This window comes from Coloeus monedula (genome assembly GCF_965178545.1).
Source record: "Coloeus monedula genome assembly, chromosome: 8".
NCBI classification, from domain to species: domain Eukaryota; kingdom Metazoa; phylum Chordata; class Aves; order Passeriformes; family Corvidae; genus Coloeus; species Coloeus monedula.
Window position 1 is genome coordinate 7,621,091 of NC_138788.1, and position 24,251 is coordinate 7,645,341.

Here is a 24,251-nt window from a genome sequence, read left to right on the forward strand (position 1 = left end):
GCTGTGTGCTTTTCACACACATCTCTTGTAAGGAATGGGATTTGGCTCTGGTTTACACCAGTTTGTGCTTTTTAGCTGTGATTTAAAATGTATTACATATTCACAAGAGTTCAGGAAATTCTACTTTGTAACTTGTACTGGTTTTTTTTTACATTTAAATTGCATGCATGTTTCAGAATTGTATGCTGGTTTCAGACTTTCTCTCAGGCCCTGACAAATAAAGGATATAGGGGTTTTGAGAGCCCTTTTTTTTTTTGGCAGGAGTTGTTCTGTTTTGTTTCATTTTTAGTTGGTTTACTAGGGCAACCAAACATTGTGAAGGCCATGCAGGTCTGCCACTGGTTGACTGTTCCTGACTTTTGAACCTCTGACAAGAGCAGAGAGCTCACAGATAACTTAGGTTGCTGCCAGTTTCTTTAAGGCCGGCAAGCATGCAGAAATGAGAGGATCCTGCTAAACACTCCCTATCGAGAGGAAGGCTACAATGAGTTCAAGCTTTTCACCGTTACTAGAATATAAAGATGACACAGTTGTTAATATTGGAGTCAAATCAGTAAAGTCTTCACCACATTGGAATTCACCCCTCACTCAGACATGGTATAGCATACTGGCTGCATATTTATTAAATGTCTCAGCTGTAGCTCATCAGCTTCCTGTCCTGATGGCATTAGTGACAGAACTCTCCTGTAGGTTATCTAATGAAAATTGTCTAATGAAGAGGAGAAAACTCAAAACAAAGTTTTGATGTAATTAAGTTAAAAGAAACCTACAACAATTCTAAAAACATCAGATTCAAATCCATGGTCCTTGATAATTTTCAAATTGCTTTTTTAAAAAAGCACAGCTCAGTTGGATACTTACAATAGTTTCCATTACAGATTTTTCTGTAGTCTTATTATGCAAGCTATCAACAGCCATTGGATTGCAACAATGGCACCAATCATGATCGTGGCAAGACAAAAATTGATTAGCTATAGAGGAATAGCTGCATAACCTTCTACAAATTCTGTATGCCAAACAAGTCCCCTTGGATAGGGTACTTAAAAAGAATTCATATTTTGCTTAGATTTTCATCTTTTGGATTTAGAGAATTTAAAAGCATTTCAAGGAATGCTTTCCAGATCCCACTCCCTACTATATGAGCTAATCTAATAAGCATACTGAGATACACTGAAGGATTTAGTTTCCCTCTCTGGCTTCCATGTCCAGCACTGCACACTTGCACTAGGGCTGACAGCCCCACCAGGCAGCCTAAGGGGCTCCCTGGTGGTCTGCTCTAGGAAGGAACACAGAAACCAGCTGAGCATTACAGAATATACAAAAATAGAAAAAGGAGAATCACTATTTTATTTTTTCACATGGAGATCCTGGTTCTTCCCTGCACTTGTCCAGTTATGAGAAAGCACAGAGTACTCGATATGCTCCTACCACACAAGTCATGCTGGGCCCACCTGGCTACCTGATGTGTTACTAAACCTGAAATTGAACCCTCATGCTCTAAAAAGGCCGCCCTACTCAGATCCCTGTACATCAAGTATGATTTAAGAACTCCATGCTACCTAAACAGTGACAAAGTGAAGTACGGGAGTGACACATTCTTTGTGTTCGGGTCCCAAAGCATGGCACAGAGCTGTTCACAGACAGAGGAAACCAAGAACGGTATCTGGAGTTTCAGGTGCCTCCCTCTAGGGGGGAAAGAAAGTAACCTCTACACCTGGGCAGAGGTGAGACAATCACAATAAATGGCATGAGAAGTCTTACTGCCCAAACCTGTCCTTTCATGAAGAGTAAGGTAGTAGCTGTAACACTGCCGAAAACTCCAGTATGTTCCACACAAGCGGGACATAACTTCCCTGTCATCTACTGGATTCAGACTGAGGGGATTTTCAGTTCCTGTGATTAGAGATAAGTCTTGGAATTAACACTGCAAGTGTTAAGGCTAGAAATTCATCAGAAACATTAGCATTCTGAAAGTCACATGTTTACCACTGAACATATATATTAAACTACCAGCATAAAGTTCAACACGAAACTGTAAGTACATAATATTTACTTTATGTCATCAGATGGAAAATGGACCTTAGTAGCATTAAAAAACACAACCTGCTGTACACCCTGTTTTTAATTTTATCCCTTCCTTTAGATAAACTCACATATAATTTCCCTTTACATATGTTGCATTAAAAGGAACAATGACACAGCATGAGTCACTCCACAGATACTTGTACACTAGGACTTACAGCTGGCCAAGACTGAAAGAGCCTTTTAACATCTTTTTATCCTGCTCATTTTGAAGTCCAAATGTTTTCAACTATGAGTACACATAGAAGTGAACTGTAAAAAAACGCTCAGAATGATCTTTTTAAAATGTTATTTCTAGCCAAGAAATAAATACAGATTACAAATACTGGTTAAATATATATAGAAATATATAAATCTGTCTTATAAAAAAAGACAGATTAAATCCAGATAAACTGCAACTTAGAAAAATTCCAAATGAGATGCCTATCTGTATGAAATAAGATGCAGTACACACACCAAAGACTAGGAAAATACAGTAGTTGTAAGAGCTTAATCATGCCACATTATGAATGCAAATTGGTTTTTACATAAAGTCTTACTGAAGCCAATGGAACAGCTCAGGAAAGAAATTTATGGGATACTTCTGATTATTACAAACCAAATAATTCTCCTAACAAGAAAATTCTAACAAGACTTTTCCTAACAAAGCTTAATACGGCAATTCCTTCAACTGCGCTTCTCCTAGAGCTGCCAGCTGGGTCTGACTTTCTCCAGTATTGGAGAAATAAACTCCAGACTCCACTCCACACTTGGAACTAAGAAAGTGCAACCCTGCTAATACTTTCTGTCACTCCACAGGAATGAAAGAGCAACACCAAACTAGTTTTAAGGCTTCCCTTTCTTGGCAGCAGCTAGGCCTGTCAAGGCTCAGAGAAACAGTTGTTAGGTTATGAAAACAGTACAGCTGATCATTGCTTTTGGAAACATCCATGCAAAACACCTTGTTCATTCAAGCAGAAATGAAACAACAACACTCTGAGAACAATAAAATAAAATTGACTAATGATTCAACTACAAACACCACTGTGAAAACTGATTCAGTTACAAATGCTACAATGAATTCTAACCAAATCTTCTGTGCTGAAGGAAAAAATTTCAAGGTCAAATAAAGAATGCTCCACTGTATAACAAACCCTAGTGAGGAAACCGTGCAAAGTGATCCTGGAGCAGAGCTTTCTTTAGCTCCAACTACCTAAACACTGTCTTTGTTCATAGTTTTCTATAGCAGTGATATGTTTTATACACATATCCTGAATTGGCACTGTCAGTATTTAATTGGCAGTATTTCTCCAGCTATGCTTAAAAATTTTTGAAGAAAGTGGTCTGCAAGGAAAATGCTTAAAAATTCTGTCAAAAGAGAACAGAAGACATAGCTTAAGACTGTGGGCTGTGTTCAGCCAGAATTAAATATAGCCTTCAGGTCACAAAAAGCATGAAAGGCCATGCATGCTGGCAGAACAGAAGATGTACCTACTGTCCTGAGTGGTCTAAGAAAAACTCAGACTGGACGACTTTTAAAGATTACCTCCTCAGTTGGGGTGAAAGGTACTGCCACTACTTCAGCAGCACAAAGGGGACTGAAAAAGACCTTATTCAGAAAAGGCAGGGTCTCCAAACCGGCTGTTTAGAAGCCATGAACAATAAAAGATGGAGGAAATTACAAGGAATGGGTAAAGGAGGAGATCTTTCTAGATTTTGGGAGGAAAAATGGAAAACTAATGAGGCAGAGAAGCCCCAGAATGAAAAACCAAGGTCGGGAAGACAGGCTTCAGCAAATCTTTGGAGACAACAGAACACAACAATGCCTGACTGGAACCCATTCAAAAATCAATGATGAAATACTAGAGAAATCTAAATAAGAATATGATAGAGTCTCTCCTCAACACACCTTACATGACAGAAGGGATACTCTGCCTGTTCTAGAAGCTATGGCTCTGGAACCAGGAATCTCACCAGAAAGCTGCTGTAGAGACTGAATTGGCCTTCTGGGTGTACTCTGACCTGGATCATACAGGCAGAACGGCAGGGTAAATTGTGAATTTGGAAACATGAGCTCAGAACACTTCTTACAAGAGGTGGAAGAGCCACCAGATTAGTAGGCTGAGAATAAAATTGCTAGTAAAATAGAAAAATCTAGTTTAAGATGAAAGATAAAAGAGGTGAATTAGTAATAACTTTTCCTTAATAAAAACAGCTTTAGTCTTTGAGATTTGCAGAAGATACATGAAATTTTAAGTGAGGGTGGGCTTGGCTTCTCCCTCTAGAGGACTGCTTCTCAGAGGTTGGAGGGGTTACAATTTCTCTTCCCTAAATGATTCCTCCTGCCATTGTACTCACTGAGAACTACTGATCTGCAGGGCTGAACGAGGGCTGGCAGAGGTGAGACTGACATATGGCAAAAGAGGTAAGGAGCTCAGGTGTCCACTGGGCTACCATAGAGCCTGTGGCTGGTTCCAGGCTTTGTGTCTTTGTGAATGATCTAAAGAGAGATCACATTTGTGCACTGCAGACAACATTAAACAGAAGGAGCTGCAAGCACAAATGGCTTAGAAGTATCGGCAGGAAGTGCTACAAGGGATTCTGTTACAGAATAAATAAAAGAATGCATCTGGGAACTCTAATCTGAAACAAACACAAAGAAGAAGGGACATACACAGGAGACACTGATGATTAAAATGCTTTAAGTATAAAAATGACTAGAAATTAACTACAAAAGCTATATTATATGTTTGAGTGTCAATCCTGCAATATCAGCACTGGGAAAGAACAGTGATTCTTTTGGTGAATCTGGCATAATTACACATCAAGCATTTCAGTAGCTTTATAAGGGATCTCGTAGAGTTACAGTGAAGAATAATTGAATGAAAAGGGGCACAAATAGAATGGCAGGCAATATGTAAATAGCTAATAATATATAACTTGGCCATTGCCAGACAAAATAGCTCATAATCAATTACACAGGTTTGAGCGTCATAAAGCTCTAAAAGAAGATGAGGAGAAAGAAGGAAGGAAAATAACCCTAAAAATTCATGAATATAAAGGAAGAATTTGGATGACTACATTTCTTGACACCAGGATATTGAATAGCCAGTTTCCAGCAAAGGCTCACTAACTGGAGACATCATTACTTGTGACATAAACCAAGACAGGATGAAATACTTGCTGAAGTGGAAGACATAGGCAAATCATTTGTCTTCTTCTCTTCCACAACTCTAAAGATCATTCATGAAGACTTGTTGCTTGGCTCCATTTAGAATTTTCCTGTTCTATCAGTGAGGAATATTACATGTGAAATCTTAGTCTCTGCCAAGCATGTAAAGCTAAAACAATAATAAGTATTTTTCTTTGCAGCAAGAGAACTTTTGGAGTGATGTACTAGATTTTAACTCCTACCTGAAGCAGCATTATTGTTTGTCACAAAAAACCCCCCATCATCACAATGTTCAAGTTCAGACAGGTTAGACATAATTTTTTGGAAGAAATACATTTCTTAGTACAGTTTGCATTTTGAAGAGAGTGAATTTAAATCTCTAAATTTGCAGCCGGGGAGAGGAAAAAACCAACAATAAACATAACTCTGAACTTTGTGTCCTATCAAAATATCACAAATACAAGCACTTCTCTATTATGTTGGACACAGAAAACATGAACTGTGCTCAGAAGTGCCATAGTTTTTTAAGAAACCAAACAACTAATCAGCAACAAAGATTCAGGACACTAAGAATTACTGTGAAATTTGGATCTCTCAATTGTCCTTCATGTGGGAGTCTACCTAGACATTCAATTTTTTCCCATCTCTTAGACATACATGATGACATTTCAGAAATAGCAGTGATACTGGTCCATAATGCCAAAAAGGGGATTTGAAGATCACATCCAGAGATTGGATGATGCCACTTCATCCCTTCTGTCTGAAAGGTGAATGTGTACACAATATGGCAATGAAAACCCCAATTAATGAACTACAGAAAAATCTTTCAGAATCCTCCAATAAGTCCAGCATGATAATAAACTCCTGAAATGAATTAGAAAACATGAGACATGCTCAAATAACATGGAAAGCCAAAGATGCAAGCTGTTTACATAAACCAGAAATGACATCTTAGCTTATATGATGTAATGTTTTTATACAAGCCTTTTAGACTAAACAGTTGTGGTGGTGCCAAGTGTTTGGAAGGTGATGAAATTGATTGAAACTGGCCAAGACACCAGTTCCAGCCCTGATCCTGCTGCCTAAATACTATCTTCAAATATATGAAGACAGAAAAAAAGCTTTAAAAACACTTTAGTGAGATTGTATAGTTCAAGCCATCAATGGTTAGAAAATACCAGAATGAAGCATAATTTAATAACCTGAAATTGGGCACTTTGTTTAGATTATGATATAGCCTTTAACTGCATGGTTACATACTTATTTTTCCACATAAATTCTGACTCATTCAGCATACATAATGAATAGTGCGTATATAATGAACTATTTTTCTTGTAACAGTTATTTGCTGTTGTTCAGTGTGTAGTCCCAGGACTTACTTGCTACACGTTATTCATATTCTTCTCTGAAGATAAAATTATGAATTTCATCATGGGTTTTTCCATGCACCTCACGTGTTTTCCAGGCTACTACAGTGTCTGTCTGATTAACATTCATTTGTTTATTTTGAAAACATTGCTGGAGGGGAGGCAGCAATATGCTTCCATTTTACACATGGAAAACTGAGGCACAGGAAAGTTACTTAAGGTGGTTAATGTTCTCTCTCAAAGCATTTTTTTTAAAGTCCTACTCTCACTGAAGTCAGCAGCAGCCATTGACTCTTGAGTACTCCATGGTACCCTTCTCTGCTGGCAAATGAACAAGGAGAATTTGGCATCCTGGGGTCGTGTGTGGCTCTGGAAGATGTCATGCACTGATACACACTGACCCTTCCCTGGTGGTCACACCAAAGCACAGCCTCTTGTGCCCTGGTCCTTGAACTTGTTCCTGTCCCACTTCCTTCTTCCCCAGTCACACTTCAGAAGGCCTGCTCTTCATTCCTAAGGCTGTCCTTTCAGTCCCAGTCTCTCTGCTCAGCGAGTCCTAGTTCCATTCCTTTACTCCTGAGCTCTATGGTCCAAACTGCCCAGCAGCCCCCCCTTGTAATTTTTGCCTCTTCTTTGCATGCAGGTCACCAGGTTTACTCTTCACAGGTTCCCAATCCTCATTCTTCAAATTAATCTAATCTGGGTGAACATCCCCTTACCTTTTCCTCCCCAGTTTTACTTCCCTGGGCATGCTGCCTGAACTTAGATGGCCTTCCTTGCTCCTTTATCTTTTCCTATTCTCATTCAGGGTTATTTTGTCCACTTCTGCCCTCCCATTTAACCTAATCCCCAGCTTGCAAGTCTTTCCTGTTCTTAGGCCCTTGACCAGCCACTGCCTCCAGTCTGTTAGTGTCTCCAGATCCAGTTTTCTTGCCTGACTCCCTTGTCTGTGCGTCCCAAGTTCCAGCATCCTCTTTGAAGGTTTGTTTCTCTGCTCTTCTTCTTTCTGCATTTTGACAGGTGTTGTTTTGATAGGTGTCTTCTGCTTTCCCTCTGTTTATGCCAACGTGAGAGCAGGGGGAGTGGATGATGGTGTCACGGCTCTCAGCCTGCCAGGACCCAGCAGCCAAAGTGCATCATCTGTAGCAGGAGCACGGCACAGCCACAGTGCAGCTTCGGGGAATTCAGCTGCTGACATCCAAGACCGTTCTACCACACCTGTGAAAAGCTTGGTTTCTTCCAAGACTTATGGTTTCCTGGCATCAGCTATATTTCCATAGCACTGGCGTGCTCATGACACAAAAGACATCCATCCATCTACTAAAGGTTTAATCCCCAGGTGAGGCTAATACAAATTTTATAAAAAGGTCACCAGAATGTTCAGCACTGATTAAACATTCATTCCTGGCCCAAGTTTATAGAAGTATGGCTACAATGTTCAAATGTGGCAAAGGAAAATAACAAATGCTACACGTTTTCCTGTACACAGAGTGAGTTCAGGAGAGTCCTAAGGAACTACACATTAGACTGAGCGTCAGACTAACACTGAGCTGTGCTATCAGACCCCTGTAAGAGAATAAGAGCAAATAATGCAAGATGCCTTAGTAAATAACAGCTCATAACTGCCTTTAGAATGTTGCATTCACTTAGAACCAAACCATATCAGGAGATTTTTTCTAAAAAGAAATTTCCAAAATGCATGCATTTATTATCTCTTATTTAACAATTGTAAGTTTTTTAATTGCTTTGATTCATTAAGAGAGATGACAATGCCTGTAAAAACAACGCTGAAAAAACCCCAGAAAAAATTCATAAATAGTTGAACTCTCATGATGTTATTAATTGCTTACTCCAGTTTCTAGATTTGTGGCTCCTGTATATATCTCCACAGAAGGTATAACGCACTTTGCTGAATACAAAACATCTCAATATTAATCCTCTCATCTTAGAAAACAAGAAAAATATTTTGCTACATAAATTTTCCATTACTGCTTATGTTTTTACTGCAGCATTGCTTGCAATTCCAACTAAGTGTGTTGCAAAATTTGTCATAGTTGGATGTATAAAGTTATGATTTCACTGGCTGTCTGTACAGTTACTACAGCTTAAAGACCAAGGATATTTTCAGAATACAAATCTATCATATTTATAATTTACTATGTGTAATACATTGCTATTTATTGCAAGACTTTGTTTTACCTCTGTGATGCTAATCACCTTAAGAACCTCACTTTCTTCAACAAAGATACCCTAAAATAAATGCAAGTATTTATGATACAAATACACCCATGTAGACACTCAGGGATCTAAATGTATTGCATATACATTTGTACGCCTATCTCGAGATGAATGCCTTCACCTTTGCTTCCTTGTTTTGTGTTCCCATTAAAACAAGCTTTTTGATGCATAAGTGCCACCTGTAGGAAATACCGGAGTGTGCTCAAGAACAGCCCTGTGCCAGCTGAGGCACTGAGTTGTCTCTCTCCCATCCCCAACATAGGCACCTCCTTTGGAAATTCAACCATGTACTGGGAAAGCAACAGTCCTGGATGATGGCAGCTTGCTTGATGAATTTAGTTTGTAAAGCCGCATCTGCAGGGAAGTTGTTGTTTTCCAGTGAAGTCTAATCAAAAAGGAACTGAAATGAAAAATACTACCTTTTTGCATTCGCTTGTCTGTATGACATTATTCCATAGGAATCGAGAAGTCCTTCACTATTGTATGTTAAACCAAACAGAGTTTGTCATGATAAACATGGACTAGTTCACTACCATTGCTTAGGGTACACAAATATGAAAGGCTGCATAACTTATCTATTTTTATTTGTATCTACTATTAATTAAAAGGAATATATGTGAAAAAGTGTTTTAACAAAAAAACAGTCTAACCTCCAGTACTATAAACACAGCTCAGTTTCCTGTGTCCTGTGGCAGTGAGTAAGGCATGAACGGATGGAACTGCACATATCTAAATTAAAACATTAAAACAAAAAAATCAAAGAATTGCTAATGTAGCTAGAAAAAGAATAACTGAGACTTTTCAATACCTTATAATTTTTTTTCTATTACAAGAAAAATAAAGAGCTTACCAAAATTCAGCTTTTTAAATGTTAGAGTCTGCCTAGGTCAAAAAAAATGAAATATTTAATCATAATTTGTAAAGAATAACGGAGAAAACTGGCCTGACTCCCTCTATCAGCTTTAACAGTTATGCTCCAAAAATAGACTCACGACAAGGAAATAGTTTCATTAATTCAACTGTACCAATCACTGATCCAGTATCTCCGTTCCTTGGTACATTTACTAGGTAACATAAATTCCACACCCAAAGCACATTTTGCATCCAAAAATGAGAAGTTATTTTCAATAGTTCGATGTGAAATGACAAGAGAGGAATCATCTGGTATATGAGCACAAATTGTATGCCACAAATTATTTCTCTACGAGAAAATATTAGTTCATTGTTTGACAGTCAGTGCGCCTGTTTAGTTTTATCAATCACAGTTGTGTACAAACGACACGTCTCTCTTCTCCCCTAGTCAGCCTTCAGTGTCTCTTCGAGCACGTACACTTGTTTTGGCTGTCCCTCGTCACCACCTGACATTTATCTGCTTGCTTCAACACAGACAACCTTTAACACCCGCACCCGCGGCTCTGCAACCAAACTTCATCTGCCTGCCGGGTGACGGACGGGCTGACAGCCGCCGTCCCCGGGGCACTGCGGTCTCCCGCGGCGGTGCGGGCGCCAGGCGCGGCGCGGTGGGGAGCGGGCGGGAAGCGCGGCTCGGCGCCGGGCACGGCGCACCGGGCCGCCGCCGCGGTGCTGTCCGCGGTGCTGAACCGCCTCCCTCTCGGTTTCCCCCCGCGCCCCATCTTGCCAGCCGCAAGCTCGGTCCGCTCGCCGCCCCATGGCTCTCACGAGCCACTGGCAACAAGTCTGGCCGCTTGCCCACGTCAGCCGGCACATCCGCCCGTGTATTTGAAGCACGGGAATTGCCCTATAATACAAAGGACTTTGGAGACCGCGGGCAACAAAACCCCGCCAGGGCCACTACCCCATCCCTAGCTCCGGACTCTCCGCAGCGCGGGCTCTGGCTCTCGTTGCTGCCTCTCCCAGAACAAGCCCCAGCGTCCATTCCTGGCAGGGGCAGGGTTGTGCATCAGGCTTGCCCGGGGTAATCGCACTGCAACGCCAGGCACGGCTTAGGGAGCGGCGGTTTTCCCTCCCTTCCCTCCAGCAAGGTGCAACCTTCTCTTCTTCTTTTGTTCTCAATGGCAGGAGGGTGGCGGCGGCGGCGGGAGGGGTGGGGAACACTTGCACCTACAAATTCTTGGGGGATAACAAAGGACCATACGACGTGGGATTAATTTGCATTAGCATCCATGAGGGCAGCAGCATCTTACGTCTGCAGGGATTAGCCGCGCCGAGCCCGGGCTTACCGTCCCTATCGCAGAGCTGAATCGCCTCCAGGCTGAGGTTCTTGATCACCTCCTCGCAGGGGCTCGTGGGGCTGCTCATGGTGTGCGCCAGGCGCGGAGCCTCCATCGCGCCCCTCGCCGCTCCTGCTGTGGCTTGGCCGGGGGCTGGGGCTGGGGCTGGCCGGCTGCGGTGCAGAGCCGCGCGGCAGCGCTTCCCGGCGCCGCCCGGCTCGGCTGCGAGCGCTCGGCGGAGGAGGCGGGCGAGGAGCGGATTTGTCACCGCAGCGAGCCGGGGAGGGGGCAGCAGCGAGGCGGGCGCCCGGCGCGCCCCGGGATCCGCGTTTAAAGGGGCCGCGGCCGCCGCCGCCGCGGAACCGTCCCTTCCCCCTCCGCTCCTTATGTAACGCAGGCCGCGCCTCCACGGGAAGCTGCCGGGGAGTCCAAGCCCTCCGGGTCAGGCCCTGCGAACGGCCGGTCGGGGTTCCAGCCGGCCGGCCTCGAGCGCAGCTGCCCACCGCCGCGGCGTGGTTTGTTTCGAGGTTACCCCGTAACCCGAGAGAGTCGCCCAAGGCAAAACCACCTCCAAGCCACTGTTAGCGACTTCCCCTTCTCCAAGCGCGCAGCCCACCATGACTGCTGCGTGCAATCCCACCCAACTGCAAGGGCTCTGCCGTCCACTCTGATCCTTCGATTATGCAAGTATTTGCAGAAAGAAATATTAGCCGGATTTAGATTGATAAACATAGAAAATATGGCAGGTTATTGATTGCAAAAGAGGGTATGGGAATGAGCCGTTTCTGACTATCTGCTCTGCACACTTCCCACTTGCCCTTTTTGTGGGAAGGAGAAATAATCCACGTGGTAGCAGTGCCATTCCTATCAAGCTTTTCTGAAAAGCACTTATTTATCAGTTCCGAGCTTCAGGAACAAGAACAGGGCCAGAAAAGAAGAAAATTTAAAGACTAATAGGCTAATAGATTAAACTGGTGTGTACCACTGCAGCATCATCAGGTGTGACAGCTCAGCTCCTCCCTCAGCACAGGCCCGCAGGCTGGACAAAGGAGCAGCCTCTGGGCCTCAGGAGCTGCAGGAGTGCACTGCTTTCTCCAGGTCACAGACTGACTCTGGGATCAAGCTCACTGTGATGGGGTGGGATCACCAATTTCCAGACTGGAAAGTGTTTTGAGCCCATTTCCTACCACACATTACAACAAGCATTCCTGGCACCAGTTTGTTGTTTCACCAAACCAAAATTCGCGCCATTTAGCCATTGATCTTGAGACACCAGCACTGGCTGCTTTGAGAAACAGCAGTTCATTGCACACAGGCTCCCATCAAGACTGAGGCTGTGATGTTTCTTGGTCAGCATTGCATGACAGCAAATCCAGAGTCCCTAAAAGTCCCATTTCTCTTTCTGCAGTCCCAAGACCACCTAGTGTCCTCTCAGTCCTCACTGATCTGGCACAGTAGCAAGCCCTATTGCACAGCTAGGTGTCTGTCATTCCACTACCACTGGACTTTGGGATCCTTCCATTTGTTATGATGGTTTCTGGGGACACTAATCTCAGAAAATGAACTCTGGTGTTGCCTTTCACAAAGCCACTGCCAAGTGCTGCAGCCTAGAAGCAAGGAATAGGTTTTAGGGGCTTGGATTCCTCAGACACCTTCAAAAACCTGTACATACATCCTGGGGAGAGAGTGCAATACTGAGCACCCTTCTGGGGCTGTGTACTCATTACACACACTTAAACACACTTTTTTGCTCATCTCTTTTTTCCTGCCCTTTATTTCTCTGATGTTTTTCATCAGGATGGAAAATGTGTGCAGAGGGGTCAGGCAGGGGAGAAACGGAATGAGTGGGAAGGGAACCTAAAGGAAGAGAAAATGAAAAGGAAGTAATAACAGGAAAGGAGAGTGTGAGTCAATGGGGAGGTGGGAAGGGAGAGGAATATATGAATGAATGCGCAGACAGAATGAGGACAAATATAGAATCAGAGAGGGAAGAAATGAAAGTGGGTGAGACTGCATTCATCAGCTTTTAATTTTGTCTCTGACAAGCATTAATTCCCTGCACTGAAGCAAAACCTTTCTCCTTGATATTGCAACTGTTCTTAGCACACAGTCATCTCCTACGTAAGGCTGGAAAATGTCTTTCTCTGAAGATGGTGTATTTAGTCTCTCAGCCTATGTTCCACATTCATTCCCTTCCACAATGTGGCAGACGCTTCAGCAGCTCACACAATCTTGTTACTTCTTTGCTATAACATTATATAAAGTCCATTTGAAACAGACGCTGTTCTTGAATACTGAGAGAATTCCCATTTTATTCTCTCTGCCTCTATTTTATAGACCTTTCTCTCCTCTACTTCTTATTCTATGCAACTGAAATCAGGTTTTTAAGAACAGATGGATTTTGCATAGCTCTTTGAAAGCGGACAGCTTTGGGGGTGTTCCCATTCCTCAAAGGCCTCTCATTTCTCAGCTACCTGGTAGCAATAACCCCTGGCTGAGCTATAGCTGTTTCTTTCCCCACACCATTACAAATTTTTTTAAGAAAAGACTGATTAATTCTCCAAATACTGGCACAGACTCCAGTGTAAGTGTAGAGCAGAAAAATCTTTTCCATAGCTCCACTTTTCTAAATCTGGACCTGCCTGAGACAGTATTTTGCAGAGTCACACTTCAGGCTTCCTTCAGCCTATCACTCCTCCCATCACCTGGGTGAGGGATTAACATTTTTTAAAGCTCAAATTACTCCCAGATGTGATTCCATGCAGTCACTTGGCAATGAATTTAGTCCTAGGTATTTCAGTCTCAGAGCACACAATGCTCTCATGGCATTTTTCTTACCTGAGAGAACTATACTCTGCTTGTCTTAACAAGGAATAGCATTGTCTGAGGCACAAGTTATGTTTGTGCCAAAGGATGACAGAGTCTCAGCATATAATCAGAAAATTTATTCTGTGACAGATTATCCCTGACAGTGTTTAGCAAAAAATGTCACATACCACAAATATGGGTCAACATTATGTAATGGAAAGCCTGCCAATGGCAGCACATTGGTAGAGACAGCAGAGGGTCATGTGTTTAGAACTGCAAAAGCTTGCAAAGAATTTGCCACAACAGCAACCTCTCAGACTTTCAACATTTAGATAAACAGAATCTTACCAACTTCTGTAGTTCAACAATGTGTCTGTTATTACAGTAACCTCACACAAGGAGAGAGAAGCAGCATTTCCTAGCGTTATGCACGTACCAGGAAATGTGAGCTGTGACACACAGCTCTTGCCTGGCAAGGTTCAACAATCTCAGCTCTCCTGCCTCAGCCTGGCTCTCACAGTCCCCCAGGTAGGTCAGCAAGATCTTGCTGCAGGGCTATGACTCTACAGCAGAAAGGCAGAGAGGCTGCCAGCCAGCTGGAGAGGTGTGTGGCTTCTTTCCTAAAAGGCACAAGCTCATTCATGCCCTAAAGCAAGGGGGAAAGGGGCTGTGTATTCCTTTCCTCCCCACAAACAAACCCTCCCCACGATTACAAAGTCCAGCCCCACCTGTGTTGCGCTCTGTTTTGGGAAAACTGCTATGCGTTAGCAGCAGAGCACAGCGCAGAGCTGGGCAACCCCATCCTCACCATTTGAAAACTCTTTTGTATTTCACTGTAGCAGGTTTCTATCTGCAAGTTATAAAAGAAACCCCCTTTCTCAGACCTCAGCAAGACTCAGAGTTCCAGCTCTGCCTTCCCACGTGGGAATAAAAAACGATGTGTTATTGCTCAGTGGACTGTGCAAACATAGGGCAAAAAGGCTACAGACATGGTTTTCAGGAAAGAAAAACCAGAGAGGAATTAAAAACAGCATTTGGGGTTTTTTTTTCCTGCTGTTAATATGTCACTTCTGAGGAGAAAAGCAAAATATTAAAGGACAGATAAAAGGAAGGATCAAAATCAGTATGGAGGGACAGTTGTAAAAGGTGCACTGATTAAACTTAGCATCTAATCCCTGAAGTTTCATGGAAATAAATTCTTTGTAATTTTTCAGTCATTCTCTGTCTTTAATGGACATGTCAAGTGTTTCAAGCATGCGAAGGCACATACTTGAGAATGATTGTGTGCAAAATATTCTTGAAATACCATAGAACTGAAGTAAAATCCACAGACTGGTGACAGAAAGACAAAAAACCATCCCGAAACTTAAGACCCTAAGTGAAAACCATGACTCTGTAGAGTTAATGTGCAGTGTGACAAGCATCCTTTGCTAACTGAGACAGACATTGATGTATGACAATTTAGAGCGCTAGGCACAGTATCTAACCAGGAACCTCTTTGTTTGTTCTCAGATAGCAAAGCAAGAGCCTCCTCAAATGCTCAGACAATAAGGATGATGGCAGAAGTCCCCCTTTTATACTCTAGGAAAATCCAAGGCAGAGCAGCAGTGTTTATTCTTAGCTTTAGAGTGAGTCTCCCTCCCTCTTTCTGCCAGGCACCCTGACACCAAGTTCAGCAATGAGGCTACAGCTCTCCTGGAAATGTCTCTGCCTCCTGTTTTCTGCTTTGGTGTTGTTTGAGATGCTGGGAAGCCCCACAGTTGCTGGGAACTCTCCAGTGAGGTGCATGCAGTAGCTCATACATCTCAAAATGTCTCTCCTTCCCTGTTCAGGGGACTTCATTTCAGCAATTGCATTCAGTTCACGCATTCAGGCTTCTCTTGCAAGGCCATAAAGCATACTTTAAAACATCAAAGATACAATTCTGAGGCAATCTTGTGACTTCTGGGGCCAGAGAACCTACTCACGAATCTGGAAAAATGGCTTCAGTGTAGGCAAAAGCTAGTCTACTACTTGGATTAAAGGACAATCAGTCTGTGGAAAAGGCAACCAAGGGCATATGAGGTAGAGATTCACTGCAGCACAAGTGGCACAAATGGGGTAACCAGAGTCTGACTCTGCCCAGTCTCCCAGTACAGGAATTAGAGGGTGTCAGTTGCAGTTAATAGCGATGGCTTCAGAGCAAACAAAAGGAGGTGGTACCTTCTGCAGTGGATGTAAGAGTTGTAAGACTAAAGGACAGTGCCAGGGCTGGAAATTTTTGTTCATTCAAGGGAAGGCTGGAAAAATTAATGCAAAGGGAATCCTTTAGAGTTACTAAAACCACAAGTGACTCAGAGTCCCTAAGCTGAAAACTAATGAAGTCCAGGAAGGAGTTACTAAAGACTGTTATATGTGCTTGTCATGCCTTTCATCTTCTGTAAACACCCATTTTCAGCCACTGTTAAAGGGACTGTACTATCCTGGGTAAGTCCTTGGTCTGACCTAGGACAATCACAGAAATGCCCAGTATCCAAACCTTCGTTCCTTACCACCCACCACTGCCACACCATCCTCATTCACAAGGAAAACTTCAGAGTATGGAGCCCTCTGATGGTACCGGTTGGGTGTGCAAATCTCAACCTAATCTAAGCAACATAAACAATTAAAAGGGAATATTTCTCTCCAATAAGGAAAGATATCAAGGAAATTATAATTTCATTAATGCTATTGAAGGTGCTGCTTTCTGATTTTCAGTTTTCTGATTAGCTTTATAAAGTCTGAATAAGCATCTAAAAAAGACAAATTCTTTCATACACAAAAAAATGTAATTGTAGTTCATAAAATTTATTTGTTCCCTAATGGGCACAAAGTACTGTTAATGCTTAGTGTTATCAATTACTAATTTCATTTTATGTTTAGCCTCCCTTTATGAGATCCAGAGTAGCCTTAGAGAACAATCTGAACCTCTCTCCTCTGTGCTGTTAATCAGTCTTCCTACTTTTGTAACCACTTTCACATTTAACTAATGCCTTATCCTCCAGATATTGGACCATATCTTGACCTTTAAAGGATACTACTGTCTGCTTATCCTTGACAATGCTGACTGCTATTCAGATTTACTTTCTGTCTACAGTTCAGTGGCCAGCCTTTGATACCTTTAAATGAATTTTAGCCCCAGCTGACTTGTTTCAGTAATTTCCTTAAGATATTACGTGGCACAGCATCAAATGCCTTCGTAAAGTCCTGATGCTGTTCTGTCCTCTGCTAATCTTCTGGCTTCATCATAAAAGATGTGGAGGGATAAACATTCTAATTGGCCTGGCTTGGTTTACTGCAGTACACCTGTGTCATATCGGGGTCTTGTTACACTATTCATCTCCGTACAAATACATTTCCCCCTTTAGCTGCACTATTTATAGTATTTGTTTCAATTTGGAGCCATGCCCATAAGACAATAGTTTCCATAATTACTCTTTTTTCAGTTTTTAAAGACTTCTGGCATGCTGACACTTTATTAGTCTCCTGATACTTCCTCAGTTCTCTCTGGGGTTTTTTAGAAACTAGCTGTTCCATCAGTTCTTTAAATACCTGAAGGGACACATCAGATGCATTTGTTCAAGTGATGATATTTCATTATGTATTTCTTAGTTACTTTTTCCCAGCAGTTCATAATTACATCAATGATTTCTTAAGCAAGCCATTATTTAAAGTTTAATCTCCTTCCCAATAAACTTCATGGCAAAAGTCCAATTAGTTTTAGGGAGAATAAGAACTGGTCTCAAAATTAATCTCCTTATTACAAATTAATTACAATTAATATTTTCTTGGTCAAGTAATTTTGTGTTATCATGCCTTCAGGACTTAAAACACAGTATTTTCATGTTATTTTTGACCTCTTGGCAGCTGTTTCAGTGTATCCTCATGCTGTCCCTGTTTCTCTCCTGTGTACTAAACTTGGAATATAAAACCCTGTTTTGGTGACCCTCCAGTTTTCTGTTTCTAGCACAGTTCATATTTTAGTTTTACGTGTTTAAGTAGCCCGCAGTGACCCATTCTCTCTTCAGTGTTTCCCATTTTCCTTGGAAAAAGACACATTTCTGCTGGCTTTTCATTACAGTATCTTCTAATGTTCTCCCTACTGCCCTTCCCCTTTCCACAAAGCCTTTTCTGAAACTCTCTCAGCTGATCCTGTGAATGAGATTTTCCTCATATTACTACACCCTTTCACTGGATAACCAAAACTCTTCAGATAGCCGAGAAGAAGGTACAAGTTCATTGATAAAGTTAATGAAGAAAATCTAAGTGGTTAGTTCCTCAATGTCATCTACTGATCTCATTTTCTTACAACTATAGAGCTATAAGCATTTTGCATAAGCACAGAAGATGGGATCTAGGTTGATATCACTGCTTTTGTACCATCACAATCTGCTATGACTGAGGTGATGTGGCAACGCAGGAAAGACACCATTGTCTCATCCCGTGCTGCTACCATGAACACAGTCAATTAACTGCTAAGGAAACACCAGGAAGATTGTGTTAAATCAGTGACAGTAGGAACACCAAGACTTTCCCTCTCCTTAGCTCAGAGACTGCATGAGTAGTGAGACTGATCTTAAATTTCTCTCATTTGACTCAGTCACTTACTACAAGCTCTTATACTGTTTTTCAGATCTATGATTATTTATATATGCATTTTGCATTGACCCAGGCTGAATGCCAGGTGCCCACCAAAGCTGCTCTCACTTTCCCCTCCTCAGCTGGACAGGGGAGAGAAAATATACCGAAAAGCTTATGGGTTGATATAAGGGCAGGGAAAGATCACTCAGCAATGACTGTCATAGACAGAATGGAATTGCCTTAGAGAAATTAATTAAATTTACTACCAACCAAAATCAGAGTATGACAATGAGAAGTAAAAAAAAAATCTCAAAAACACCTTGCCCCACCCCACCCTCCTTTTTGGGCTCTACCTCCTCCCCAACCAGTGGTGCAGGGAGATCGGGAATGGGGGTTATGGGCAGTTCAGCACAAATTGTTTCTGCTGCTGCTCAGGGAGCAGAGCCCTTCCCCTGCTCCAGCATGGGGTCCCTCTCACAGGACCATCCTCCCAGCTTCCAGAGTCCTTCCCATGGGCTGCAGTTTTCCATGAACTGCTCCAGCGTGGGTCCCTTCCCATGGGCTGCAGTCCCTCAGGAACAGCCTGCTCCAGTGGGGGTCCCCCATGGGGTCACAAACCTGCTCCAGCGTGGGCTCCCCTCTCCACAGGTCTGCAAGTCCCCCCCAGGAACCTGCTCCAGCGTGGGCTTGCCACGGATTCACAGTGTTCTTTAGGGCATCCCACTGCTCTGGCATGGGTCTCCTTCATGGGCTGCAGGCGGGTCTCTGCTCCCCTGTGGATCTTCATGGGCTGCCAGGGGACAATCTGCCTTGCCATGGTCTGCACCACGGGCTGCAGGGGAATCTGCTCTGGAACCTGGACCACCTCCTGCCCCTCCTCCTGCACTGACCTTGGTGTGTGCAGAGTGTTTCTCTCACATATTCTCAGTCCTCCCTTCCCTGGTTGCAAAAACTTCTGCACGGTTACTTTTTTTTTGCCTTCTTAAATATGTTATCACAGAGGCTTTACTGCAATTTCTGATTGGCTTGGCCTTGGCCAGTGGTGGGTCTGTCTTGGAGTTGGATGACTTGGGTTCTGTTGGACATGGGGAAAGCTTTCAGCCACTGCTCCCTTAAGCCACCCCTTTAGCCATGCCTGTCCCCTCCCTGCTACCAGAACCTTGCCACACAGACCCAATGCAGTATGTGATCCACAACTGAAATGTCACAAAATTTCACCAGAAACAATTTCACATTAGAAACAGCAATGAACAGCTGTGTTTTCCATGGGTTTGCTCTGGTAGGAATGCATGTCCACTTAGCACCCGTATACGGGCAGATTAGATAATGAGAGTAGAGTATACAAATAGATGGTGAAATGAGCATTCATCTATAGCACTGTTTCTATAACAACATCCACAAGCATTTTAATTAAACCATGTTCTGCTCTGAATTATGTCCTACCACTGTTACTTGTGTTCTGAATAGATGTCAGCCCTGCAGTATGATGTTTATTGATAGTGTAGCAATCCTCACAGATTTCCAGTTGCTGTACGTACGCAGTGCCCTGGAGTGTTTAAAGTCAGTGGAGGAGTAGCATTCTGTGAGACTTAAAAATCCTAGAACTGACTCAAAATCTGTTAGTGACTGATTCACTGCTCCTGCTTCTTAAACCAGGCTGCACAGGAGGATAATTGCAAAGGCCATCTTTAGCCTAAGGAGTTTATTTGCCTTAGGATCTTTCCACAGTCAGTGGAGAGTAGAAAAATCTTCATCTGTGTCTCAAAGGGAGTTCATTGTAGGTGCTTGGAGTTGCCCCAAAGGAAGCAGGGGAAGAAAAAGCTTCTGAGGCTAAATTTAGTCTTTGTGAATGCCCCCTAAATTGTTCCTATGTGTGTTTGCAAGAGCCATCTTTGATAACCTGCAATATATTCTGGAGTGAGAAATGAAAACAGCAAAGAAGTATGGCAAAACTCTCTCTCCTGGGCTAACACAAGCTCCTCAGCTCCTTGTCCAAAGTTCAGGGGGCTTTATCTGCACATGCTGATAGGGACAAGGCTGCCTGCAAAGCAGAACAAGTGTCCATTCATGCATGCACAGGTGTTGCCTAATGACAGAGGTGTGACAGTGACAGCTCCTGTGTGATGGAATGTGGGTCTGTGTTCAGACTTGTCCAATCATTGCATATCTGGCACCTGCTGAATTCACATCAAATGCTCATCATTTGTAAATTCTTTTTTTCTCTAATTTCCTCTCCTTCTTCCATGTTAACTGCCAACCCAGTATCTTACTTTAGTTTTTTTAACCAAATTTACTAGGGTTATTTATGTAATTTTTCTTTTTAATACCAGTATTTTTCTTCTTCTTGATTCTCTCTGTTCTTGCTTTTATCCATTTTCAGTCTAACCTCACCTACTCCCATCTATCTGAGAGCCAGCTTCTGATTAATGTATCTCCACATAAATTCAATTTAGCTATCGACAGTACATTTTTGGGGTTGATCATGTGACAACCACCTGGTTATTTCTGGGATGAGGAGGGAAAATGAAGTAGAAAGTAACAAAAAATTGTTTTCTATGTTGAAGCAGTTGATTTTAATTAGTGAAATTAAATTTCACTGGGTTTGCGTGGCAAATTTTTGGTTGCTACAGGGGTGACTCTGTGAGAAGCTGCTGGAAGTTTCCCCCAGGTGTGATGGAGTCAAGGCCAGCCAGCTCCAAGGCAGACCCACCCTGGCAAAGGCTGAGCCCATCCACATTGGTGGTAGCACCACCGGAATAACAGATGTAAGAAGAAGGAAAAAATCCTGTGGAAGAGCAATCAGAAGAGAAGAATGAGAATATGTGAAAGAAACAACCCAGCAGACACCAAGGTAGTGGAAAAGGAGGGGGAGGAGGTGGTCCAAGCACTGGAGCTGAGATTCCCCTACAGCCTGTGGGAAGGACTCACATTGGATAAGTTCAAGGGGGACTGTCTTCTGTGGGAGGGACCTCATGCTGGAGCAGGGGAAGAGTGTGAGCAGTCCTCCCCTGAGAAGGAAGGAGCAGCAGAGAAAATGTGTGATGAACTGACTAAACCCCAAATTCCCCATCGATGAACTGACCAAACCCCAAATTCCCCATCCCCCTGTGCCACTGGTTGGGGAGGAGACAGAGCAAATCAGGAGTGAAGCCAGGGAAGAAGGGAGAAGTGGGGAGAAAGTGTTTTTAGATTTAGTTTTTATTTCCCATTATCCTACTCTGATTTGATTGGTAATATATTAAGCTAATTTCCCCAAGCTGAGTGCATTTTGCCCATGACAGTAATTGCTGAGTGATCTCTCCCTGCTCTGATTTTGACCCACAAGCCTTTCATTACATTTTCTCTCCCCTGCCCTGCTGGGAAGGGCAGTGACGGAGCAGCTTTGGTGGGGACCTGGTACCCAGCCTGTGTCAACCCACCACATAAATGTTCTGGTCTCTTGTCCTTAGCAGTCTACTTACAGTAGCTGCCAGTTGACAAGAAAGTTGTCTGTGTGGATTTTATCAATCTTAGAACGTATTGCCTGTCATGCTGTGGAAGTACTAATTTGTACACGTAAGTGACAGTAAAGTTTTCCAATACTAGATTGAGCACAGCAACAGAAGTAAGGGTGTGAGGTGGAGCTATCCAGTTTTGTACTTTAAATGCCAATCTAGATTAGCCCTACTATTTTGTAGCAATACTTTTTGCACTATTTTGTGCCCTGCTATTTAGGGCAATAGCTACACTACTACAACTTAATTCCTTGCATTTTTAGAACAATCATTACATTTTTAAACATATTTTAATGCCGTAGCTCCATCAAATTAATTTAGAGGTTGTACCAGCTTAATAATACACACTCCTACAGTGATATAGCTACAGTTCATAAAAACTAAGGACAACTTTCCCCCTTAATTTCTGTGTACCACCAAACTGCTCCTGTCAGGAGTGAATTAGACCTGGTATTAAGGCAGTACTGTATGTGTTTTTGGAGTAGAGCCAAATGTTCATGTATATTAAAACCTCTAGAAATGTATTGCTGCATATGTGTTTGCATTCATAAAATTTATCAAGCAAAGCTATTCAGAAAAGGACGATATGAAACAGAGTCAGCCTAAGGAGAGATTGACAACAGAAATATTTTATCACTGACCAAGGACTATCCTCATTTGTCTAATAGTGCAATAGAAATGAGTGCCAAATCCTCCATTCTCTGCAGTTTGACACCTGAGCAAAAATGCTCCATTACCACCTTTAACATTCTTTCTTGAAGTTGAATAATTTCTCACAATAAACTAGGTGAAACAAATGAGGTATAAATCAAGCTAAGTTCAAGGGTTAATGAGATTAGCAGCTATCAGATCCATCGGCTATCTATAGACTGACCACTAAGTCTTATGCCCTCAGGAGTTAATTACACAACTATCACAACATTGAAAATGCACATGACTGGCCTCTACCTGAATTGCAAACAAAACTTCCCACTCCCAGCACAGGAGCAGTGATGTCCAACAAAAATGTGACAGCAAATAATTCAGAGACAAAATACAGAAAAGTATTCCAGAACGTCTTCAGGGCTTCCTCCCATGCTTAGGAGGCATGAGGGATGCTCAGTGACAAATAGGAAGCCCAGCTGTCAAAGCAAAGGTTGGTCCCCTCACTCCTCTAACCAGGGAGTTCAAAACTGCTGTTATAATTAACACTTGTAGAAAATGATTTAAAAATATGCAGTGATCATGATGGCTAAGGTGGGGAGACCCAAGCTCTCTGGGTCTTGGTTCTGCTTTAGTGCAGTGCTTCTGCAGCTGAAGCGGTGCCACGCAGCCCTTTTGGGAACAGTTGCTGTCAGCGAGCATTATGAACTCGCAGTCAGTCTGGACAAAGATGCTCATTCCCAAAGTGTGCCTGTTCGGCTGCAGAAGGCAAATATCTGGAGCTAACAGGAATGTCAGTAAAGAAATAGGAGCAAGCTGTGGGGTTAGACAGTCACTTTGGGGGTTTGAGCTCTCATGCATGACAGCACTATCTAAATGGAAATAGTATGCAAACTATGAATTCACCCTGGAGTAAAACCTCCTTCCTGTATCTTGCTGGCAAAAACACTTTATCAACAAATACATTCGCACTGAAATAGATCATGCAACCAGCTTTGGAGAGAACATGTAGTCTTATCCCTATTTTCTCTTCTTGGATTTCTCCACCCTCTTGAGGGATGGTGGTCTGAACTCCTTATACTGTCAAACTCCCACTGACCTCAACAGAAAACAGCTCATCTCAAAACACAGCTGAGCAGAGCAGCCAGCTGCCTTTGCTTGAGCCAGCTGTTCCCAAACCGAGGTTGCAATCCCACATGCAGCTGCAAGGCAGGCAATGAGAGCAGGGTCAGTTCTCCAGCCTATTATGTGGTGCTTCCACAGACTGTGGGAGCAAAAGCTTTGCTACGACACTGATCATGGGTATCTTCTTTCACTGCTTTAAAGTTGTTTTCCCCTCTTCCTCCCCCTCAACTAGTGATGGAGTCTTATTACTGCTTGATCCAGCTGAACCCTAAGGCAAAGTTTTCAGCACTGGGCACACTCCTGCAGAGAGAGTTTTGTATGAATTATAAAGTCAGGGCATTCAAATAGTACATCAATTCACTTCCCACAGGCTGTCTTCATGAATGCTTATTCATCTTGAAATGATGGTACTCTAAGAAGTCACTTAAGCTCTTAAGCTTTCCTGATCTCTTGTCACAACTTCAAGAACAACCAAAAGGAAGAACGCTTGGAAAGGCATAAAAACAAAATCCGTAGTCAGAAAAATTTCTGTTGCTGCAAGTGCTGCTAAATA

At 42.7% G+C, this 24,251-nt stretch overlaps 1 protein-coding gene across 2 annotated transcripts in view; it reads right to left on the reverse strand.

The window, feature by feature from the left end:
- PHYHIPL (phytanoyl-CoA 2-hydroxylase interacting protein like) overlaps positions 1-19,257 on the reverse strand; it is a gene marked incomplete at both ends in the record, with an annotated part of 40,943 nt that extends 21,686 nt beyond the window's left edge. The window contains one exon of one of the 2 annotated variants that reach the window (XM_082286670.1): positions 19,056-19,257. In XM_082286670.1, the coding sequence (XP_082142796.1) occupies positions 19,056-19,254 (199 nt within the window). Of the gene's footprint in view, positions 1-11,039; positions 11,146-19,055 lie in introns of those variants that run through there. The other variant, XM_082286669.1, reaches the window with a different exon arrangement.
- Positions 19,258-24,251: the final 4,994 nt, after the last annotated feature.